Genomic DNA, 18,113 nt, shown 5'->3' with positions numbered 1-18,113 from the left:
GTGGCAGTGTGACTAATTACACATGATTATTCCTCTTCAAAATGTCTGTGCTGTAGCAGCCTGGTACTAGTGAGCCCTTATTTAGTACTGTTTAATGGGCTTTGAAGGGACTAGGAATGGTTAGCTTATCTGCTCCTGAAAAAAACCATTACAAAATTAAAAAAAAAATTTTATTACAAAATATTGCCTTAATATCAACAAAACACAAGGTGGCACTGCCATGTTTGTAAAACTGTTAATAAAGTAGGTCTAATTACTCAGTGTATGACGCCAGGTTGTGTTAACCACACTCATTGTCTCCCCAGATCAACGTTTTACAGGCCAAAAAGAAGTTTGAAATCCTTGATTCGGTGAGCGATTCCCTTCTATATTGGCCAAAGACCATGTATCAGTGTACGATGTATCAGTGGCAGTGCGTCTTTTCCGCGATGGCCTTGTCATTCCTGACCTGTCTCCCCCGTGTCTCCTTAACAGATGCTGTCGTTCATGCAGGCTCAGTACTCTATGTTCCAGCAGGGCTACAGTCTTCTGGACGAGCTCAACCCGTACATGAAGAACCTGGCCGCCGAGGTGAGTGTCACGTTCCTCAGACACCTGCTCCCACAGACACGGCGTCCCGTTAGCCATGTTCATTAGGCCCCCGCTGCACCATCTGCTCTGCCCCAACACCTGCGCCTCGCGTCGGGCACGTGATCCAGGCGAGCCCCAGGGCTTCAGAGTCATGCAGGCCTAATGAGTGAAAAGTGGGCATAATCTGTGTTCTGGCAGGTTATGAGGACCATGTGTGTGTGTGTGTGTGTGTGTGTGTGTGTGTGTGTGTGTGTGTGTGTGTGTGTGTGTGTGTGTGTGTGTGAGACATAAGGTGACATAAAAAAAATCCAAACAAAATTTGGATATGCAGAATTTTAATGAGTGCAGGTCTGTAGAAGAAGCAAACCTTTAGAAGGTTAAATACACCTTAGAGGAACAGTGACAATAGATTTGTTCCTTTGACCGTTTGCCAGATCATGTTCATGAACTGACAGAATGAGGCCTGTAAGAGTGACTGAGCTATGAAGGAGACAGATGAACATGGCAGTGCACATACACAAACCCTGTTACAGTACAAACAAAACAGCACCAGAGCCCAAAGACTAGCAAAGCCCTTTAAAAGGGACGTTGTACTGTGTGAGGTGTGTGGGTTTGTCCCACTCACTTGCTGTGTGTGTGAGTGTGTATGCTCCACTCACCTGATGTGTGTGTGAGTGTGTTTGCTCCACTCACCTGATGTGTGTGTGTGAGTGTGTATGCTCCACTCACCTGATGTGTGTGTGAGTGTGTATGCTCCACTCACCTGATGTGTGTGTGAGTGTGTTTGCTCCACTCACCTGATGTGTGTGTGAGTGTGTATGCTCCACTCACCTGATGTGTGTGTGAGTGTGTTTGCTCCACTCACCTGATGTGCTGTGTCCGTTCTGCAGCTGGATCAGCTGGTGATCGACTCGGCGATGGAGAAGAGACTGATGGAGCACCAGCACGCCATCATCCAGCAGAGGGTGAGCACCACCCACCATCCCCCACCACCTCTGACCACTTCACGTCCAGTCACAGCTGTGTTTTACGCCATAACATTAATCCATTCACTCAAAGATTTCCCACTTTTTGTGAGTCCCATCAACGCGGTTCATGATCTCGGTAAACTTGACCGAGGGGGGGTTGTGTACATATGGCTGCAGTAGACGGACTTGTATATTGTCCTTGTGAAGACGTTCATCAACATATGAATATAGTACAGTTCTTTGACCAGCATGGGGACTTCAGCTCTTCAGACACATGTTCACACACACACACACACACGCACACTCACTCTCTCTCTCTCTCTCTCTCTCTCTCTCTCTCTCTCTCTCTATTTGCCACCAAGGCACTAACCATCTGTTAGCACATAGTCAGCCCAACAGGGCATTGCTACCAGTGCATCACACATCACAGCCAGAGTGATCCAGTGCATCCTTTAAGCTGTCTTGCACTTAAAACATTTTCTACTGATAAATCCACCCCCCAAGTGTTTTAGTGTAGGACACAGAAGATCTCCTGGACACAGTGTAGAGCGCGTTATGTTTGCCCAGAAGCTCAGATTCTTGCAGGTTGTACTCCTGGATTTGACGTACTAGCAGATGATTACAAATTCAAGGTGTTGAATTAAAGCAGAGACAGTAAAGCAGCAGGGAAAGACTCCTCTTACTGGCATCTGTGACAGGAATGACCGTTTGGGTCTCAGAATGGTTCAATACATTAAATATTCTACATTCTATAGTCTTCTATATTAATTGTATCACTGCCTACCTCAAAAATCAGATTACAAAAATGAAACACATTTTTTATGTGTATTTTAAAATCCAGACTTTACATTGTAACCTTTTCTGAACTTTTTTTTTTACTATTTAAGTAACTAATAACGATCTTTTCTCTCTGTGCATTCTCTCCATCTGGCTTTGTTCTCCATCATAACTGAATACAGACTTTGATGCAGGTGAGTGAAATTTCATTTTTTAATAAATATTGCCATAAATTGCATTTACTTAAATGGTAAAAGGTGAAGTCATGATTTATCCTGGTGACCTCTACTTCATGATTAAGCTAGCCAGTTCGTGTGAGTGAATCATCCTGGTGTGCTCTCAGCTTCATGATAAAATGAGTTGGTTCGTTCATTTACTGAATCATCCTGGTGTGTTCTCAGCTTCATGATAAAATGAATCGGTTCATTCACTGAATCATCTTGGTGTCCTCTGTGCTTCATGATAAAATGAGTCAGATCATTCACTGTATCATCCTGGTGTCCTCTGTGCTTCATGATAAAATGAGTCGGTTTATTCACTGAATCATCCTGGTGTCCTCTGTGCTTCATGATAAAATGAGTCGGATTATTCACTGAATCACCCTGGTGTCCTCTGTGCTTCATGATAAAATGAGTCGGATCATTCACTGAATCATCCTGGTGTCCTCTGTGCTTCATGTCCTTCACATAGTCCCAGGGTCATTCACACTCAGCAGGCCGTCGATTCCTGATCAATGAAGAGCTGATTCATAGCTGTCACATGCTGAGCACACTCGACCAGATCAATGCATCCTTGTGTGTGTGTGTGGGGGGGGGGGGGGGGATACAGAGATAGCACAGTAGTGCAAGGGCAATGACCTCTTTCTGTAAGTCGGAAGCTTTGAATGTGCACCGGAGGGTGGTGAGTGCTGTGTTGTTGTGTTGAGTGTTGTTTATGAGGCCGTCTGCCCCTCCTTTCATTCTTAGTGACTGAGCAGTGAACCAATACTCTGACCAGTACAACAGAGCAGTGAACCAGTACTCTGACCAGTATGTCAGAGCAGTGAACCAGTACTCTAACCAGTACAACAGAGCATTGAACCAGTACTCTGACCAGTTTGTCAGAGCAGTGAACCAGTACTCTAACCAGTACAACAGAGCATTGAACCAGTACTCTGACCAGTTTGTCAGAGCAGTGAACCAGTACTCTAACCAGTACAACAGAGCATTGAACCAGTACTCTGACCAGTTTGTCAGAGCAGTGAACCAGTACTCTGACGAGTATGTCAGAGCAGTGAACCAGTACTCTGACCAGTACAACAGAGCATTGAACCAGTACTCTGGCCAGTTTGTCAGAGCAGTGAACCAGTACTCTGACCAGTATGTCAGAGCAGTGAACCAGTACTCTGACCAGTACAACAGAGCAGTGAACCAGTACCCTGACGAGTACAACAAGGCAGTGAACCAGTACTCTAACCAGTACAACAGAGCAGTGAACCAGTACTCTGACCAGTACGTGAGAGCAGTGAACCAGTACTCTGACCAGTATATCAGAGCAGTGAACCAGTACTCTGACCAGTACAACAGGGCAGTGAACCAGTACTCTGACCAGTACAACAGAGCAGTGAACCAATACTCTGAGCAGTATGTCAGAGCAGTGAACCAGTACTCTGACCAGTACAACAGAGCAGTGAACCAGTACTCTGACCAGTACAACAGAGCAGTGAACCAGTACTTTGACCAGTACAACAGAGCAGTGTACCAGTTCTCTGACCAGTACCACTGTCTATGGTATGGCAGACCACTGTCTGTGTATGAATACAGCTTTGCTTTTTACAGATTTACAGTTGTACTCAGTAGTCTGAACTGAACCAGCAGATCGCAAACACACTTTATTACAAGTTGGCTCACTGTTTTAAAACGAGGTCCAGGGAGGTTAGGCCATGTGTGCAGAGTCTCTAGCATGTGATGAAGGGTAGCTAGTCCTCCCACATGTCACTGAGACTCCTGAGACACTCTCCTTATCATCTTAACTGTGGAGATTAATGCTGGATGTCTTAAATACCATTCTGCTGAAAATAAGACATTATTTACTTTCCGCCATTACTTTTGGTTTGCTCGTGGTACCTGGGGTTGCCCCATTGCTGTTTAAGGTAAACACATTTCCACACAGATCCGAGCTCCAAACAGGATGTCCTACCAGGTCAGTCTTTGTCATGGGCTTTCAAATGGCGATGTTGAGGTTCCGCGCACATCTGAGGTTCAGGGCTGGTCCTGATGTTGAACTTCAGCAGAAGCTGCGATCGAGTTACGTGTGTGAACACACCAGCAAGGTTAGGCGCCAGGAGAAACCACTGTTCACCTGTCCTCGTGAGAGTCAGCGTGCGGTCAAATGAGAACATTTATTTTTATACACTTGAACATAAAGATATTCTTATGAATGTGAATTTCAGTACAGGTGAAAATGGTTGAGTTCAAAAGTGCACGTATATACACACATATATATGTGTCAAGGCTCTTGAATGAAAGCTGTGAGTCACTTTAACTCTTATTCCCTTTGTACCACACACACATTTTTATTGACTCTCTTACACATTATTCTCACTCTCTCACTCCACTCTCTCTCCCACCAAACTGCAGTTTGGACTCAGAGCGATCAATATATGACTTATCGATATATAGTATTACATGGGGGTGCTGTTTATTTAAGCCACACTACACTGAGACTCAGACGGCATTCTCAACACCGTGAGCAACACAGCTCCCAAGCCAGCAGAGGCCCCTTGTTTACTGATTTCATCTGCTCAGAGGCAAGTTGAGATAGAAGATTAGACGAATGTTAACCTCTAGATTTTGCAGGGAGATAGAACACAGCCATGTAGCTTTGCCATTACTGGGCTGGCTGGCAGGACCATCTCTCCCTGTGCTGTATGAATGGACAGACACGGGAGCGGCAGGTGGATTTGGGATTAGAGTCTCCCGGTTAGCCCATGTCTGGAAGTCCCTCCTGGGGCATGGGGCCAAGCTCTCTCCCCTGGCCAGCCCCACTAAAGGCAGCAGATGGCCGAAGCGTAGGGCTAAGCGTGCCCGAGAGAGAGAGGTGGCGCGCCAAAACACATCGGCGGTGAATTTGTGCCGCCAACTGTTCCGGACATGTGCTGTTCGATTGGAGGCAGGTCTCGTACACACACACCCATGCCCACATGGATGCGTGCTGTTGAATTGTCTTAGGGCTAGGCTTGTGTTGTTGAGATAAAGGTGTCCAGGTGAAGCCTGCCACCTGCTTCCTCAGGGTCTAAAGAGGAGCGATATTTTGACTTTGACAAACCTTTGGATGTGGAGGAGAAAACAGACAGACAGTTGGCACTGAAATGGCAATTTTTAATCCTCGGTGCCACAGAGGAGGAGGATTAGATAAGAGTAGGCTGTTCTTCTGAGATATCGTTTTGATCCTAGCTGCAAGACATAAACATGCAGTCATATAGGAACATACACAATGGCTGTAAGACCTAAATAAGATATGATATCAGGAACTAATGACCTCATAATTGAGAACTGAGACTCATAATTGGGAATTAGGAATGAATCACAGCAGATGAGCAGCATTTTAAGCCACGAGGAAACATCATGTCAGGAGCTAAAAGAAGAAGACAGTATTTGAAATCAAGAAGGAAAGAGCAAGAACCAGATGAAGGGCTAAAAGAGACAGACATGTTGCATAGAGACATGTAGAAGAGGCCAGGGGCATGTGCACAGCGTCACGTTACTGCTGCTGATTCCTGCTGGCCCACAAAGGAACGCCGGCACAGAGCAGCATGTTCCTGGGGGGCCTCCGTTCTGTCCACGCCCTTTAATAGAGGAAGGACGTGTGGAGGGGTCGCAACCTTTTTGACCCCAACGACCTCACAGCTTTGTGTGAGCGTATAGGGCCCCCAACCCACACAATGGCATTCTGGAAACTAAAGGGATGAACCACAAGCAGTGTCCTCGTTTCATCCGAACATCCCGCTCCGGTTTCTGACGCCACATACCGGCACACGGATCAGACGTTCTACTCTTGCGAATGGCTCGAAGAGGAAAAACGCGCAGTGAAATGGCACAGCGTGCAGCTTCCCACAGCTGGTATGAAGCTGCTTTTGTTCCCTCACTAATTCCACTTCCTCAGCCCATCAGTGGATGGGGAGGTCTGTGTGATTTATTCAGCTGATTTATCTGTGGAGATTACTGTGCAGGCCTTCTGCTTATTTCTTCTCTCTTCATCCCCCCCTCTCTGTCTCTGACGCCTCAGCATGTCTCCAGTGGCAGAGTTACGATCTTTCCGGCTGTCCCATTCCCATTCCCCCACTCCTGCTCAAGTTGCATCTGCCTCTCCACACACACACGCACTCGTCTAAACACACACAGACAGCAGAATACCCGCAGTGGTCTTTCATCCGAGGCTGAGCCCGTTGTGGCACCCGTGGGACCCCCCCCCCCACTCTTCCACAGACTTTCGGCATGTTCAGAAAGACACAGCAGCTGTGCGCGAGCACATGTGGGTGATGAGCTGCTCCAACAAGGCGCTCAAAAACGACACAAAAGAAAATATTAAAAAACACGCAGAGGTGGCCGATACTTTTACGTGTTGTGACAAGATTGTGTCTGTTTCTATTTTAAATTGTTGCGGAGTGGAATGAATCCGTCATTGATGAATGAACTTAAGTAGTGAAATTAACTGTGCATTATTAGTGCTACTTTTAAGTTCCTTTGTATAAGTTCATACCTTTGTAAGAGGAATTTCAGTTAGGAAAGCCAAAAGTTGGAGCAGCTATTTTCAGTTGCGCTTGGGAACCCGTCCATAAGTGAGGGCAGTCTGTAAGAGGAGCGCTTGCACTGAGGGGGGTGGCGTTTGACGAGGGGCAATAATGTTTGCTTGATTAAGCAGGAATTGTTTCGTGGACTCTCGGACAGATGGACGCCAGCTACTCGAGGACCGAACGTCCTCCTGTTGAGCGGTGTGTGAGAGCACGCCTGGCCTCGGGTCTCGTAAATCCACGCGGCAAGCGCTGGCTGCCACTCGCGGTTGCGAACTAACGTGCGAGGTGCGGTCTCTGGGGAGGTCATAGGGCGTCCCAAGAGCACCGCGCATGAATCGGCAGCTGTATGCTAATCGAGTGGAGGCGGAGCCCCGGCACAGGCCAGCGGGGCAAGGGCGGGGTTAGGGTGCAGCAGGTGGAGGGTAAGAAGTGCAGAGCACGAGGCTGGTGTTGTCATTCCTGCCGATGCTGTGCCACCGAGTGGTGCCCGCACGAGATCCTCCGGAGGGCGTGAAAGGACATGATATCAGCGCTGTAACAGTCAGACCTGTGACTTTATTTGCAGAAGTTCAGAATTATAGGACAATATTGAGGATTTGGAATCTGATTTACCAATGCATCTGGATAAAAGGCTTTTAAAGATGAAGATAATGAAGTTGTTTGGGACATGGTGGAGGTTTGACTATTCTCTGGTGAGTGGCTTTGCCCTCTTTCTTCACATGAGAAGCTGCTTTTGTGTTTTTCTGGGACGGGAGAGGTTATAGATACTGTATATGCTTTCTCACATTGCTTTTGAGTCATCCTCAATCTGGAGACATATCAAAGCAAACCAAAAAGAGCTTTGGAACTGTGGCATAAATAACTGGTGTTTATTCTTGGCATGTACACTTGGGTATGTACATTTGAGAGAAGGCATTAGGGCACCAAATGAGATGTTTTCAAGACATATATTGGTTTGAAATACAAGACTGTGACACACTACAGCAACTTTTTTTTGACTACATATTTGTTATTGTGGCTAGAATTAAAAAGGCTGAGTTCTTAGTTGTTTTTTATGTGAAGAGTGAGAGATCCTCTGTTCTAAGTTTCTTTGGGGAACTAGTTGTCAAGTGTCTGTCTGCTCAACATTGTTGTTAAAGGTGCTGAATCCCACCACATAGCCACTTGTGCTCTGGCACATCTGTGCTCAGAATCAGTACTTTTGATCAGAATCAGTACTTTTGTCTTGGCAGAAAGATGTGAAGGTACAGGGACCCATTGAGGGACACATCTGTATATCACAGGAGGTGTTGGCTGTTTAGGGTCACTGGACAAACTCTGCAGTCTGATGTGAGACATATTGTGCCTCACCAGAAATGTTCAGGATTGCTAGGACTTCATTATTGGCAGTCCCACAAAACCTAAAGCAATGGTTCTGAAAAAGAAGACTCCCCATATACCGCTGACATGCCTGTTTGCAGACGGTAGACTTGGCTCCAGACGGGGGCCGGCATTACCGTATTGATTGAAGAGTCGTCGAGAGTTTCATCACATCACTGTGGCACCGTGTTTCAACACGCGCCTGTCCGCAGTTGGCCACAACTCGCGCCTCATCAGGACAGGACCCGGAATGCAGTCCGCCTGTGTTTTTTAGAACTTGGTAGACAGGAATTAAGTAGAAGGATAAGTGTGATTCTACTTAATTACTTGGTGTAATTGTGAGCTTTGTCTGTGAGTGACAGAGAGGATGAGCTCTGAGCTTTTGGCTATCTGGTAGTGGATTTAAGTGACTACTGTTACTGAGAAGTGATGCTTTGTGCACATTGACCATTTAACATTACTCTACCTTACCCTATTCAGAATAATGATATATATTTTTATCAATTGACAGGACTATGATGATTCAAAAGTGGAATTTAATGTGGATGCCCCTAATGGAGTTGTGATGGAGGGATACTTATTTAAGAGAGCCAGTAATGCTTTCAAGACATGGAACAGGTAAATGAGCACAAATCTTCTTTTGCTTCTTTGCTTACAGTGAAAAGTAGAACTGGCTAATATTTCTCCTGTTCCCCACCCACACCAGGCGATGGTTTTCAATACAGAACAGCCAGCTTGTGTATCAGAAGAGGCTAAAGGTAAAACCAAGTTCCTTTCCCTCAATTGATTTAGTATTGTTCTCAGACAGAAGGGTGAAGATTAGAGGGTGAAGTTGTGAAACTGCTGTGAAGTCATGCATGTTTATCTTGCTCTGTGAGTTGGGCATGGTTCCATTTGGCTGGCTGTTTCAGGACACTCTGACGGTGGTGGTGGAGGACCTCCGGCTCTGCTCGGTCAAGCCGTGTGAAGACACTGAACGGCGCTTCTGCTTTGAAGTGGTTTCCCCTTCAAAGTAAGTACAAAGTATTCATACAACTGCATGCACACACATGTTCATATAGGTACACGGGGCGGTGCATGTGCGTGTTTATGGGCGTGTCTATTTGCATGTACGTATGTACATGCGTGTGTTTGTGCGTGCACGCGTGTGCAATACTGACGCTCGCCCCCTTCCGTAGGAGCTGCATGTTACAGGCAGAGTCAGAGAAGCTGCGTCAGGCCTGGATTGAGGCGGTGCAGGCCAGCATCGCCTCCGCCTACAGGGAGATCACAGACGGCCTGTACACAGAGGTCAGCTCCAGCAACCACACCCCCCTTCACCACACCAGGAGTCTCACCACGAGCAGCACTGATGCCTTAACGGCTCTACAGTAGCGAAATCCTACTGTAGCATAGTGTGTGGTTCTGAACCCATCACTGCTATAATTGTGTCCACAGTGTGTAATCTCCACCTCCCCTCCCCTCTCCTCCTCACTACTCCCCTCCCCTCTCCTCCTCACTACTCCCCTCTCCTCCTCACTCCTCCCCTCCCCTCTCCTCCTCACTACTCCCCTCCCCTCTCCTCCTCACTACTCCCCTCCCCTCCTCACTACTCCCCTCTCCTCCTCACTACTCCCCTCCCCTCTCCTCCTCACTCCTCCCCTCCCCTCTCCTCCTCACTACTCCCCTCCCCTCCTCACTACTCCCCTCTCCTCCTCACTACTCCCCTCCCCTTTCCTCCTCACTACTCCCCTCTCCACTCCTCCCCTCCTCTCCCCTCTCCTCCTCTCTACTCCCCTCCCCTCCCATCTCCTCCTCTCTACTCCCCTCTCCACTCCTCCCCTCTCCTCCTCTCTACTCCCCTCCCCTCCCATCTCCTCCCCTCTCCTCCTCTCTACTCCTCTCCCCTCCTCTCCCCTCCCCTCTCCTCCCCTGCTCTCCTCTCAGCGTCTGGACCGGACGGCATCCCCCTCCACCAGCAGCATCGACTCAGCCAGCGAGCCACGGGACAGGGGCGTGAGGGGCGACACCTTCCTGCAGAGGATGCAGTCCATCCCGGGCAACGATCTGTGCTGCGACTGCGGCCAGGCCGACCCGCGCTGGGCCAGCATCAACCTGGGCGTGCTGCTCTGCATCGAGTGCTCCGGCATCCACAGGTAATGCCTGCCATCAACACGTTTTACATTTCACAGCAAAATGACTGTAACCAGGAAACGACCAGTACACTAGCCGCAATGTAGAAATACCTGCAGACACACTCTTAAAGAACATCATCTATTGTTTTAAATGAATGCCTTGTTTTAGATAAGCTTGTAGAGACATGTTTCAGAAATATGGGGGCACATCAGCCAAGATCAAACACAGGGTTAGCTCATTTTACCAGCTCACACCAAGATTGTTATGATAATGGCCGCTGAAGTCATCTGTGACAACAGACTGGCTACACAGGAGGCCACATTCATATTGCCTGGAATGTGACTCTCCTGAACATACACACACGCAGTCTTCTGCCCAAACAGAAACTTATGGACACCCTGTACATACAAAAACACACACAAATACATACACACACATGCAAACAAAACACAAACATACATACCGACCTATACACACACACACACACACACACACACACACACGTTCCGCATCAGTCTGTCTCGAGCACCTCTTCCACCTCATCAGCCTCACCTCGTGTGTAGATTAGCGGCGCCAGTTGGCTAATCAGATTAAGTGTCTCCCACCTGCCTGCACCCACACAAGAGACCGTCCCCAAGACATCCGGAGACATTCCGTATTAGCACTCACAGACACAACAAATGGCACAAAGACAGAGGGCCACCTTGTCCCTAACAGACATACCAATACCGAGTCCTTCTGTGCTGTTACATCTCCAGATTGTGAGGCATTTCTAGAGGAAATCACCACAGAGTCCTGGGATGGCGTTACAAAGCCACTGCTTTTTCGGTGGCGTTTTAGTGATGATGTCACTCTTTGCAGGAGTTTGGGTGTTCACTGTTCAAAAGTGCGGTCTTTGACATTGGACTCCTGGGACCCAGAGCTTATTAAGGTATGATTTCCGTTCAGGTATCAGGTTCCTTACGGACTCTTTGACCGCTGTTTGAATCACTAATCTCTTCCCCTCCTGGCTCCGTTTCTCTCTTCTCAAAATAGTTAATGTGTGAGCTCGGCAACACAGTAATTAATCACATCTATGAAGGTGCCTGTGAAGAAAGAGGTCTGAAGAAACCAGGCCCCAGCACCTCGAGGTGGGTCCCGCCCCCCACCCTTCCCTCATCCAACCAGATGGCCACGTTGCAGAAAACGCTGTCACCCGTTAACAGTGTCATCCCTAAAAGGAACGGGTCTGGACTTTTTGCCTTTTTATCAAACAGGCAGGAGAAGGAGGCCTGGATCAAGGCGAAGTACGTGGAGAGGAAGTTCCTGAAGAAGATGTGTGGCTCTGAGGCGCTGGCCGCCCGCAGCAGGAAAACGCATCACTGGCACGTCAGGAAGTGCCGCAGGAACAACAGCTCGGCGCAGGTACCCAGGACCCGCCGGAAATACCGGCAGGACGGCGGGATCTCCCCGGGCAACCTCGCGGCAGGTAATGCTTCAGTGCCCCCATGACAACTAGACTTCCACACATTTGCCCTCATAGGTCATAGGTCAGGTGCTGTTTGATTTAAAGCAGGGGTGCTCATTACGTCGATTGCGATCGACCGGTCGATTGCGAAGGAAGTGTCGGTCGATCGCGAAGGAATGTGCGTAGATCGCGTCACATAAAATAGTAGTAGATGAATCGCACACCTGCACTGACCTGCACACCCCCCCCCCCCCCCCCCCCCCCCCCCCCCCTTCCCCGCTCAACAAATTACGTTCGCCGACACCCCGGTAGATCTTTCTGACTTGGTCATCTTATAAGTAGCTCGCAAGCTGAAAACTGTGGGCACCCCTGATTTAAAGGAACCTCAATCATTTTAGCATTAAACGCCAACATGCACACACACACGTTATACACATACACATAATATGATAAAATATGAACTGATCATCTGAGCTCTGGGTGTGGTCTTGTTCCAGTGTGTGCACACCTAATAGTGATCATAGCCCTGTACAATACCATAGCAGGACTGAACATAATAGGACATGCAGAGATAAATGAAGTAATTGTTTTACAAATACATCTGAAGTTCCATCACTAGAGAAGCTTAGTTCACTGATTGAACGTTTGGTTTGTATGTTTTCTCTAAGGAAAATTAGATACAGCGTGTTAAATATGTTTTAAATAGGTAAATAGGTAACCTGTGAACACACCGTCGTGTAGCCGGCTTGTTATTTCTAAAGATGGCCGAGGTAAAGGAGGTAGAGAGACAGCGTGTGACATGGGGCTGGTGTGAAAGGCGCTGAGTTCTGCTGTCTCCCTTCTCGTCAGCCGCTGCAGCGAAGTTCCGCAGAGAATCGCTCTTCTGTCCGGATGAGCTAGACTCACTCTTCTCCTATTTCGACACGGGCTCCGGGCCACGCAGTAAGTCGTGCCGCAGTTTCTCCGTGAGGCCACACATCCTGCGCCTCCCCCTTTCAAATCTCAGTGGAAAAGCCCAGTCCCTTCTACATTGCATTTCCTATAAGTTCCATCTTTGTATGTTTTCTGATTGTGTTGCTATATTATATAGCAAACTGGAATGTGAGAAATTAGTTACTTCAATTAGTTACTTACTGTCTTAAGGGTATAACTTCACAAAATTTCAGCCAACAGATAACAAAAACTAATAGTGTCATTTAGAATTTTTTGGCAAGCTAATAGCGTGGAACAATTAATGACGTTAATGACATACAGGAAGGCCGCGGTGTGTCTGTGGGGGGCGGGGGTGGTGTGTGTGAGGAGACAGTGGTGTGGGTTGAGTGTGAGGAGGTGTGTAGGAGGTAGTGGTATGAGTGTGTGAGGAGGTGGTGGCATGTGGTGTGTGACAGAGATGTACTAATTGATCAGCTAATTGGGCAGTCATGGCTTGGTGGTTAGGGAACTGGTCTTGTGACCAGAGGGTCGTGGGTTCGATTCCCAGACCTGAGGCCATGACTGAGGTGCCCCTGAGCAAGGCCCTAACCCTCAATTGCTCACTTGTATAAAAATGAGCTCTGGATAAGGGCGTCTGCCAAATGCCATAAAATGTAAATGTAAAATGTAAAATCAGCCAGTGACCAGAATTCGCCCGTTTTCAGTGTGATCAACCATACCTGGTGACCGGCTAATCAGTCTCAAATGCCGTATTTTTTGCCAGTCACATTGACATTTGTTCACCACACGAGGGCGACGGCAGCACTTTGTTCACCACACGAGGGCGACAGCGGCACAAACACAGCCACATATGAACAGCATAGTGACTGTATTAGGCATCTTAAGTTTCTGCTGTTAATTCTTTGGAAGAAAGAAAATCAGATTGAAAAAAGTCAGAAATTGGAACCGACCAAGAAAATTGCAGTTCGTACAGTAGGCTGTGGTGTGTGAGTAGGCTGTGGTGTGTGAGTAGGCTGTAGTGTGTTTTTGGCATGTGCCGCTGTCATGAGTAACGAGTCCCTGGCGTGGCGTCCCTTGGCCCTGCAGGTCTGAGCAGTGACAGCGGTCTGGGCGGCAGCACGGACGGCAGCACGGACGTCCTGGGGCTCGGCTCAGTGGTGGACAGCGTCACTGAGGAAGGTGAGCACCCCCCCCAACGAGTGTCTGTACTTTACAACCTGTGCTTCAAATACATTTCAAACATTTACTTCCCCGCAATTGAAAGAGAGAAAATCTTTGGGAATGTTTTTATTCGTGAATAAACTTCTGTTTAGGATAACCTATTCTAATCCAAAATCAATCTATTAATCTCTCTCTCTCTGCAGAGTGTGAGGACTCTGAGGAGTCCAGTGGGGAGGTGGAGATCGAGCAGGAGGCCTCCGACACTGAGGAGCCCCATGATCTGCACCCAGGAGCTCTGCTCCGTAAGGCTGCACATGCCCGGCACCTGCCGGCCATGGCGGAGGCGTTGGCGCACGGAGCTGACGTCAACTCCACCCACGACGAGAATGAGAGCAAGACTCCCCTGATCCAGGCTGTCATAGGGGTGGGTCACCTCCCCTTGTGGAACTATCACTTACAGCGTATTGATTTGGAAGTGTTACATAACGCTGGCCTGCTTTCTCATATCTCTCCCTCGGTGGCTCTTGGTTCCTTCGCACTCACCCACAATCCTCATTCTCTCTCCCTCTCTCTCTAACATTCTCTTGCTCTCTGTTTCTCTCTCTCTCTCTCTCTCTCTCTCTCTGCCTGCCTCAGGGCTCTTTGATAGCCTGCGAGTTCCTGCTGCAGAACGGAGCTGACGTCAATCAGCGGGACATGAGGGGGCGGAGCCCGCTTCACCACGCCACGTGTCTGAGCCACACAGGGTGAGCAGGAAAGGCCTGAACTCCCTCACCCACCTTTTCACTTTCATACATACAGAGCGCTCGCTCTGTGTGCGTCTGCTACTGTTCACCCAGTGGACTGTTGCGCACGCAGGCAGGTGTGTCTGCTTCTGAAACGAGGGGCGTGTCAGACGGAGGTGGACGAGGACGGACGAGACCCTCTGAGCATCGCTGTGCAGGCCGCCAACGCTGACATTGTTACGCTGTGAGGGCCTCCATTAGCACGATCCTTTATTTCTCATCTTCTGGTTTTTGGTGGTGGATCTCATAATGCATTTGTGCTCCTTGTGAATTCTAATGCCCCTTTCCACCCCTCTTTTTGCCCCTCCACCTCCCTCCCTCAACTTAGGCTGCGGTTGGCTCGCATGAACGAGGAAATGCGGGAAGCAGACGGACCCCTCGGCCAGCCAGGTCAATTTCCAGGCAGCAGTCCTACTGAGCAGCAGTACAGAAAGTGCATTCAGGAGTTTATCTGCCTTACCATAGATGACTGCTAGAGGGAGCACCTGAGCAGGGAACAGGGCGAAGGGCGTATGAGTTATTCACAGAGGATCACCCTCTGGTTGTGAAATATCATCTTCGGTCACATTCCTCCTTACAGTTGTGTCCCTTATTATATGACTCATTTCCAATTATCAACGCGGTACTGTCCATTAAGAATTCCATACACACAAAGTATTTAAAGGAGTAATGAAACTGTAATAGCTGTTGTTGCTGCAGAAGCAATGGCTGATACTCAAGACCTCATTTTTTGTTCAGGCTTTGAATGGATGTGGATGTTAACCAACCAGCAACAACAGTAGAACCTTAAAGTAGACACAGCTGAATACCACAGAAGTGACTCAGAGGTACCTCGGTACGCACGAGCGGACAAAATCAAAACGGTTCTGTAGCATTACGAGGTCACCATGTACAAATATGACTGTGTGCACTTTGCCTACCGACAGTATTTGTTTTTAAGTTCAATTTAGTTTTTTCTGGCATTATTCTGCCTTCCGTGAGTGTTGTTCACTATGTGTTTTGTGTCTTTTATATTTATAGTATTCCACCCAGAGGACTAGTGCAATGGTAACTGGAATACAGAAATCCTGTATCCATGTACATTTTTCTCCACTAGGCAAACCCATTAGATATTTTAGTGTTACTAACTGCACTCTCTTTCTCAGTTTGTCTCATGATTGATTCTGGCTTTCACATGCAATTCCTCATGTGGTGTAATTAGTTTTTGAGCCCTTTAAAATTTTAGAAAGAAGATGAATCTAAATTATTTATAGAAGCTATGATAACAGTGGTATGTTTTATATATTTGTACTTGTACCTCCACGCCCCAGATCTTCTTGTAACGTGGCTTATTTTTCTAAGTTCATAGAGCTCTTCTCAAAATCAGCTGCTTCAGGCAGTAAGCTAGTGTGTAGAACAGCAGTATGTTTCTGCATGCTTTCAGTTCAAAGGTCACGTGCGCGATTTGCACATGATTACAAGCATGACCCCCTACGGTGACCCTCCGGATTCATCGCTGTGATGCATGGCTTTTTGATTACATCCAATTTGGGGCACTGTTGATTAAGATGTTTATGCATATTAGCATGGACTTTGGTCTAGCTCAGTATCGCCTCCTAGCTGTACACATAAGGAGTGTTTTTCTTCTAGCTTTCTTCTGGTCAGCTGAAATCTTGATGATGGTCGACTGAAAAATGCATTTGAACTGAGCAACCTTCGGCATTTTTGCAAAAGGTTTTATAGAAACTTGACAGGACTGTGATGAACATATTGTTGAAAGGTACTTGTTCTAAGTATGACAAAATTCAAGAGCAAACACCTAAAACAAAGGATCCCAAATCTGAAATAGAAAAGGCCTCCTGAAAAAAAGTGAAGCAGTAATAGATGATGGTAATGAATGGAGACCATGTGAGGCCAATTAAGGGATCGCGTTAAAAGTGTTGTGTCTTTGGGGGTGTGTTCGGTGTCAATTCTACACTCTGCTTCTGAACAACTGTGTTGTAAATATGTATTAACTCTTCTTGGCTGCTTGCACTCTCCAACTGTGGGTCCTCTTGCTGGTCTCTTTGCAACAGTCTGTACAATCTGTTTTCATACTGTTAGATAAAGTCCTGCACTTGGACAAATTCCAGCATTATTTACACAACTAAAACCTTAAACACTCGTTTGTCTTTTGAAACACTGAAAAGAAGCAGAAAGAATAAAACTTTGATGCTCATAAACTCCTCCCTTGGTTCTGTATTTATTTTTCCTTTCTACAAACTGGGTTTCTCTGTGGCTCTGGATAGTGGTGTTGCACTGGGAGATCTGCTATGAGTGAGCCCAGCTCAGGAGTTGGGCGTCAGGAGTTGGAGGGTCTCTCTCTGTTCTTCTGGTCTGTGGGTCAATGCTCTTATTCTGTGCAGTTTCCATAGGGGGGGGCTTCCGAGGTAAAGACCACAAACCACTTTCAGAATAATAATGTTGTTCATTCTGTCTAATTACTAAGACTAATAATAGTAATGGAGTAAGCTGGTTCAGAGATTGTCTGACATGCTTGATCTCAAAAGGCAGCAGTTCTTCTGAGTTTCTTTTGACTGTGTGGCAAATTTTGTATTTATTGCTATGCGTTTTTGCACCCTGGATTGGAGACTTCTATATTTGATGTATCTTTCATTCTCTTCACAGACTCCAGTAATCCTTTGAGTCCTCAGAAAGCAAAGCAGAAGGACAGAGTGAGTGAGGTTACCTGGTGTTATGAGGTTTTATCGGGTGATGGATTTCTGTCTGTGACACTTCTGGGGTTTCTTTGTCACCTTTCTGAAAAACAAAAAAATATAAAATACATGTTATAACATGCATACAATATGGCTTAGGAGTTACCTTTTATAATGGGTCTGGTGTCTGGAATATTAAGACCTAGATCAGGGCTGGTATAAACCTCACGGAGGCTATGACTCTAGTAAAGAGACATTAGCTGCTTTTTATATGGTTTTAACTAATTATCGTTCATGGATCTCTGCTGTCACAGTACCAAAAACAGGTTAGAAGTTGAAAAAAATAAATGGAAATTCCTGTCCGTTTCATCGTTCTATCTATTGAATCAGTTCCCTAAGTCTCAGATTTTTTTAAAAAATCAGTAAATTATTATTTTTTTACACAGTTGTATGATTACACACTATCAGTTTCTTTGATCCGTCAATGAGCACGTCTTAGTTAACTCTGGTGTTTACTAGAAAAAACGATCTGACGTACTAACTCTGAAT

At 47.0% G+C, this 18,113-nt stretch overlaps 1 protein-coding gene across 4 annotated transcripts in view; it reads left to right on the top strand.

The window, feature by feature from the left end:
* The window catches only part of acap3b (ArfGAP with coiled-coil, ankyrin repeat and PH domains 3b), a 50,510-nt gene that overhangs the window by 31,749 nt on the left and 648 nt on the right, over window positions 1-18,113 (top strand). The window contains exons 7-25 of one of the 4 annotated variants that reach the window (XM_076994341.1): window positions 306-350; window positions 475-570; window positions 1,461-1,535; window positions 2,498-2,509; window positions 8,960-9,066; window positions 9,155-9,206; window positions 9,360-9,460; window positions 9,627-9,738; window positions 10,375-10,583; window positions 11,425-11,494; window positions 11,599-11,693; window positions 11,820-12,031; window positions 12,860-12,953; window positions 14,022-14,122; window positions 14,308-14,528; window positions 14,741-14,850; window positions 14,963-15,073; window positions 15,218-15,279; window positions 17,536-17,582. In XM_076994341.1, coding sequence (XP_076850456.1) covers window positions 306-350; window positions 475-570; window positions 1,461-1,535; window positions 2,498-2,509; window positions 8,960-9,066; window positions 9,155-9,206; window positions 9,360-9,460; window positions 9,627-9,738; window positions 10,375-10,583; window positions 11,425-11,494; window positions 11,599-11,693; window positions 11,820-12,031; window positions 12,860-12,953; window positions 14,022-14,122; window positions 14,308-14,528; window positions 14,741-14,850; window positions 14,963-15,073; window positions 15,218-15,279; window positions 17,536-17,582 — 1,932 coding nt within the window. Of the gene's footprint in view, window positions 1-305; window positions 351-474; window positions 571-1,460; window positions 1,536-2,497; window positions 2,510-8,959; window positions 9,067-9,154; window positions 9,207-9,359; window positions 9,461-9,626; window positions 9,739-10,374; window positions 10,584-11,424; window positions 11,495-11,598; window positions 11,694-11,819; window positions 12,032-12,859; window positions 12,954-14,021; window positions 14,123-14,307; window positions 14,529-14,740; window positions 14,851-14,962; window positions 15,074-15,217; window position 18,113 lie in introns of those variants that run through there. The other 3 variants (XM_076994262.1, XM_076994202.1, XR_013126749.1) reach the window with 3 other exon arrangements.

Source organism: Brachyhypopomus gauderio, chromosome 1 (genome assembly GCF_052324685.1).
Source record: "Brachyhypopomus gauderio isolate BG-103 chromosome 1, BGAUD_0.2, whole genome shotgun sequence".
Taxonomy (NCBI): Eukaryota; Metazoa; Chordata; class Actinopteri; order Gymnotiformes; family Hypopomidae; genus Brachyhypopomus; species Brachyhypopomus gauderio.
The sequence above is the reverse complement of the archived record's forward strand: the minus strand, read 5'-3'. Positions and strand labels throughout refer to the sequence as shown.